Source organism: Solanum stenotomum, chromosome 5 (genome assembly GCF_019186545.1).
Source record: "Solanum stenotomum isolate F172 chromosome 5, ASM1918654v1, whole genome shotgun sequence".
Classification (NCBI taxonomy): Eukaryota; Viridiplantae; Streptophyta; class Magnoliopsida; order Solanales; family Solanaceae; genus Solanum; species Solanum stenotomum.
In genome coordinates this window covers 16817824-16823510 of record NC_064286.1, presented here as the reverse complement: position 1 = coordinate 16823510, position 5687 = coordinate 16817824, and the positions used below count along the sequence as shown (strand labels likewise).

General features: G+C 34.4%; 1 protein-coding gene across 1 annotated transcript; it reads left to right on the top strand.

Annotated features, from left to right (window-relative positions):
- The first annotated feature begins 493 nt into the window (after positions 1-493).
- Positions 494-5118, top strand: LOC125865943 (pectin acetylesterase 10-like). Its single transcript, XM_049546212.1, has 12 exons — positions 494-715; positions 913-995; positions 1396-1525; positions 2143-2216; positions 3299-3385; positions 3460-3584; positions 3678-3738; positions 3846-3899; positions 3984-4061; positions 4195-4300; positions 4584-4729; positions 4825-5118. The coding sequence occupies exons 1-12, from the start codon at positions 526-528 to the stop codon at positions 4930-4932; spliced, it is 1242 nt and encodes a 413-aa protein (XP_049402169.1). The 5' UTR covers positions 494-525; the 3' UTR covers positions 4933-5118.
- The last annotated feature ends 569 nt before the right edge of the window (positions 5119-5687 follow it).

Sequence of the window (5687 nt, the reverse complement as noted above, 5' to 3'; positions counted from 1 at the left end):
TCTTTTTGCCATTTTGGTCAAATTTTGAGTCAAACTTTTGTGGTCAAAATGATTTCCCATAAATAAAAATATCACTTTTTCTGTTCAACAATAATTATTCACGATTGACTTGTACATGAATTAGGGATAATATTTACCAAATCACCCTTATTAAAAATATATGTAATATGAATAATACTTAATAGCAAGGATAAAATGGACACAACATGCATACATGATAAATTATTTATTGATTTTATATATTAAATTAATATTAATGAATATTCCAAAATAATATAGCGAACAAATAGATGAATATATTAATGAACATTAAAAATAATAAAGCGGACAAGTAAAGATAGACGAAAGTGTAATTAACTTTCCAATTTGGCGCCCCCACACACATTCCCATCCGTTAACAAATCTGTGTCGGAGATCTAGCTTTGTTACTTGTTTTTCGTGTATATATAAATAAATCTAAAAACATGTGACTACAACCATTGTTCATTTCTTTGTTCTCGTTTATATCTAACTAAAAATAAAAAAATGGCGGAGATTGTGAGGGGGTTTTGGGGTGTAGTTTTTGTTGGATTTTTGATGCTTAGCAAATGGATAGATTCATATGAATTTGAAGATTTCATTTTCAACAAAACCTCTACTGGTGATGGTGCCATTACTCCCACTCCTCTTTTGATTGCTCTTACCCTCATACAGGGAGCTGCTGCTAAAGGAGCTGGTAAAACACACATCTAATATATGCATTGTCTACTTTACTCTTGATTTGTGTATATTTTTTACCTGATGGTTTAGATCTTGCACCAGATTTTAGTTTTTTGAATCTTTTCTTAACATTTTTTTCACTCTTTCTCCCACTGCTTTTCTTTTAGCTCAATGAAAACGATTGGTTGATTAAGATTAATTTTGTTTTTACAGTGTGTCTGGATGGAACTCTACCAGGTTATCACATACATGCTGGTTCTGGGTCAGGGGCAAACAGTTGGCTCATTCAATTGGAGGTATACTAGACACCTCTCTTGATTTATTGCTCACTTACAACTTGCTCTTTTAATGCTCACTTAGCTGTCACCATTCATCAAAGTTGGTTTGTTGTTGGATGTTGTTGTCTTACCTATTTTTAATTGTCATCCAGGCTTAATTGATAGATTGTGGTTAAAAATTACTATTTTTATAATATTGGACTAAAATAGCCGACCTCATCTCAAATGTCATTGAGGAGTTTTTTTTTTTTTTTTGATCTTTAACATAACAGTTTGGTACATATGACAGTCTCTGATCATGATTGTGGAATTCTACTCTTACGTATGTTCTAAATCTAGCATTATACGCAATTTGCGAACTCCATAATTGCATTTACTGATTCAGAACCTTAACTGAGTGATACACCTCGTGTGGCAGGGTGGAGGATGGTGTAACACCGTCAGAAATTGTGTTTTCCGCAAAACGACCAGGCGTGGCTCATCAAAATTCATGGAAAAACAGATTCAATTTACTGGGATTTTGAGTAACAAGGCTGAAGAAAATCCAGGTCCTCTGATGATAGTAATTTACACTATGGGTATCTTTGGTGGGAAGGAAAATTTTTCTATGGAAAATGTTTTTTTTTCAGGATAACAAGTGTATTTATTACTTATTTTCTTGTGTTTGGTTTATAAGCAAAAAATATTATCAGAAAAGCATTTGTATAGAATTTAGATAAATATTCTTGGAGTGTGGGGTGGGTGGGGTGAAAATGAGGTGTGTTGTAGGGTGGGGACTGGGGAGGACATAATCTCCCAGGCCAGAACTTCTTGTTTCCGAGGGAAAATGAATGTGGAATGCCCCTTGTGGAACTTGTTTTCCCCTATGTTGCTCGGATTTTTCAAAAATGTCAACAGTTGCTAGTTGGATCCTCCAAAAGTAGAACATTTGTTGGGGATTCGACACAGGTACAACAACGTTTTTGGAGAGTCCGAAGACATAGGTTTTCCCTACTTCCACTAAAAAAGTCATTTTCTTCATTTTTTAAGTAACTTGTTTTACTAGAGAAGATGTTCTCCAAAAAATTTGACCAATGGAACATAAAACAATTGCCAAACACACCCCATGCATGTTATATATTATGCATTTAAGGGCTTTTCCTTACTGTCTCTTCTGTGAATGCAGATTTTTTTAACTGGAATAGAGTAAAAGTTCGTTATTGCGATGGGGCCTCCTTTACAGGGGACAGTGAAAATAAGGTTTGTAAGACCATGCACCATTTTCATTTTTTACTTTTTCAGTGATTATGTAAACGTGTTGTTAATCTGTAAACGGAGGGAGAAAAAAATGAGAGCTGAAACTTGTCACACTACAGCACGGTGACTCTAAATCGCTGTAGCTTTTAACCATTTTCTTTTCTTTACATTCTCTGTGATCTGGTCTTTTTTTTTTTCTTGCTCTTTTGGCGTTTGAATAGTAGTGGAGGTAAATGACATTTATGAATAAATATTCTTCTTGCTGGTGGTTGGGAAGAGGACTTAGATCAGTATTCAGTACATAGACTTTATAGAAGTTTTGAAATTGTAATAGTTGCAGCTGTGCTGTAGTTTGTGTTCATTTAGTACCTCCTTGGTACTTTTTTTTTATGAAATTTACATTACCTTATCAAGAAAAATCTTTTGAAGGTGCTACTTAACTTTTGCATCTGCTTGTGAGTACATCTTCTCATTGAAAAGTTCCGAATAAAGGTGTAATTTCAGAACCATGTTCTTGCGGGGACACTGTGTCTGAGCATATTGCTTCTTGAAGAAGAAATATCAGCAAATGCTTTATGTTCAAACTCAATAACACCTATTTGTAGCTCCCTCTTATCCTCTTGACTGTTTCTATGCTCGGAGAATTTGCTTAGAGACTAATTAAGAGATAGGCAGGAGCTGCAACAGGAACTCTGGAATACCCTTTTACCTGAAATTTCAGAAATTTTACCTATAACCATGATACCAACAATTCATCTATCTCTATAGGTTAAACCATCTGATGTCCACACATACACCTATTACTGGTTTTACGTTTTGGGGAAGTATAAGAAGCCTTTCGGAAACATCTTTTCTACCTCTACGAGGTATGGGTAAGATCTGCGTACATTCTAACCTTCCCAGACCACACTTTGTGGGATTTCACTAAGAATGTTGTTGTTGGGAAGTATAAGAAGCATTTGAAGTTAATGTATTATCTTACTGTATGAAATGTAATATATGTTTTCATAAAAACAATTGCTAGCTTGTTTAGTCTACCTTGTTTTTTTTTTTTTTTTGAAAAAATATATTACGTATCTCTCCAGGATGCACTACTGCAATTTAGAGGTCAACGTATATGGGAAGCAGCAATGGCGGAGTTAATGTCAAAAGGAATGCGAAATGCCCAACAGGTCAAAGTCACTTTTTGCCTTGTCATTTTGCTTGCTCTTGTCATTCATAATCTTATTTGTTAATAGTGCTTCAGGCTCTTCTCTCTGGATGTTCTGCTGGTGGTCTAGCTTCAATATTGCATTGCGATGAGTTCCGCACTTTGTTCCCAAGTAGTACCAAAGTGAAGTGCCTAAGTGATGCCGGATTATTTTTGGATGCGTACTTTCCTAATCTTGAAACTCTTAATATACTTTTTTTTTCCCTTCAATTCTAGAATAAAGGTTTAGTAACAAGTCCTTTGTGGATGCACAGAACTGATGTATCTGGTGGGCACGCACTCAGAGATGTTTTTAAAGGCGTAGTAAGCGTACAGGTTAGGACAACTCAAACTCTATATTGGTCAATTTCGTTAAGCAACTGACATTTGTATATAACAATCTTCGGGCCTTGCTTAGTATCAATTCGTGTAATATTTAACAGGGTCTTCAGAAGATGCTACCAAGTAATTGTACCAACAAACTTGATCCAACCTCTGTAAGTTCTTTTGATATATTTTCCCTTTCAATATATGGTATCAGGTCACGTTACTAATATGATTCCTATTTGTGTGCCTTTCAGTGCTTCTTTCCTCAGAATTTGATCAGCAATATCAAGACTCCATTATTTCTTCTAAATGCTGCCTATGATTTCTGGCAGGTAAATTCTTAAACTTTTACGAATTTTTAGTTTTCTCCTATTTGGAGATTGAATGAGATCAACTATTCAGTGTTTGCATACATTGCAATCTTTGCGGAATGTTGACATTTTTTTCACTTGCAACTTCCTATAGATTCAATCCAGTTTGGCTGCTCCAGTAGCTGATCCTCATGGGTTGTGGCATGATTGTAAACGTAATTACGAAAAATGTTCTGCATCACAAATTCAATTTCTACAAGGTATGCTTCAATCAAACCTGTTACTTGGTTATTCCATAGGTATTTTAATCAATCCGTGAGAGACAAAAAAAAAATAGTACTCATCTGTTTTCACATGGAAAAATTAGGAAGCTTCTTAGTACTTCAGTGAGAATCTGTTTCCCACCATGCGGTTTAATGAGAAATGAGTGGGAAGATCCTGTTTTTACAATACAAAGATTCACGGTGGAAAAGACCTTTATTTCTAGTGGTGTCAATATTCTTAGACCACTGACTCACATGTTGATAAAACATTTTGGGGCAGATTTCAGAAATGATATGCTAAATGCTATTAAAGGCTTCGGTGTCTCAACACAAAATGGGTTATTCATAAACTCTTGCTTCGCTCACTGCCAATCCGAGAGGCAGGATACATGGTTTGCTGACGATTCTCCCCTTATCGATAACAAGGTACGTTTAAGATTATAAATTCGTATTGAATACTGAAATAGATAATTTGCATTTTGACATCACCATTGACAAATAAACATTTGAACCATATGCAGCCGGTTGCACTTGCTGTTGGAGATTGGTATTTTGATAGAGAAGGAGTGAAGGCGATTGACTGTGCTTATCCATGTGATAAAACATGTCACAACATGGTGTCCAAATAAGCTACAAATTAAAATCATATTATTTTTCTGCCAACTTTGCAGAAACAAACTCATATTATTCATCATTAAATATGAGTAATTTATGGGTATATCAATTGCACTTTCCTTAAAATATGTAAAGCCTGTTGAAATCTCTACAGAGCACTTATCAAGGATGTATTTGGTATAAAGAAACTTCTTTTCCAATTGTCTCATTTTTGTTGACTTAAATGTTTTGAAAAATATTTTTCGTACTTAGTTTTCTCTAATTTAAGGAAAATAGTTTCCATACATTAAGTTAGGAAAATATTTTTCAAAACTTTCTTTAAACCTCACGAAATAGGTCCGGATTCCTGACTATGGTTTGATACCTAACTTTATTTCCCTTTTTAAATTATTATTATTATGGTTGTTATTGTAATATTCTTATTGTTATTGTTCGACTCAGACCCTACTCCCAACCTTATCCCTAGACCCAAATTTTGACATCAACTCAAGGTTTAAATGTCAACTTAACTAAGATCCAACCTTGAATTTTGATTTGGTCATTGACTCTTGCTCTCGACATTTGAATCTGATCTAGAATTTGAATTTTTACCCCAACAATACTAAAAAAAGAGTCAAAAACGACCTCGAAAGTTGGTTAATAAAGAAAATCGATCTAAAATTGTAGGTCGAGAAAAATTTGACCTTGAGAGGTCAACTTTTTTTAAAAAAAATAGAAACTTTTGAGCTCAGATGGCTAACTCTTAATACAAAATAATAAAATGCACCAT

What these genes read in the sequence shown, in the direction of transcription:
- LOC125865943 (XM_049546212.1), top strand. Translation starts at nt 526, where the DNA reads ATGGCGGAGATTGTGAGGGGGTTTTGGGGTGTAGTTTTTGTTGGATTT. An exon ending in GTTGGCTCATTCAATTGGAG is followed by an intron (nt 996 to 1,395) that starts GTATACTAGACA and finishes CTCGTGTGGCAG; the next exon opens with GGTGGAGGATGGTGTAACAC. An exon ending in GAATGCGAAATGCCCAACAG is followed by an intron (nt 3,386 to 3,459) that starts GTCAAAGTCACT and finishes ATAGTGCTTCAG; the next exon opens with GCTCTTCTCTCTGGATGTTC.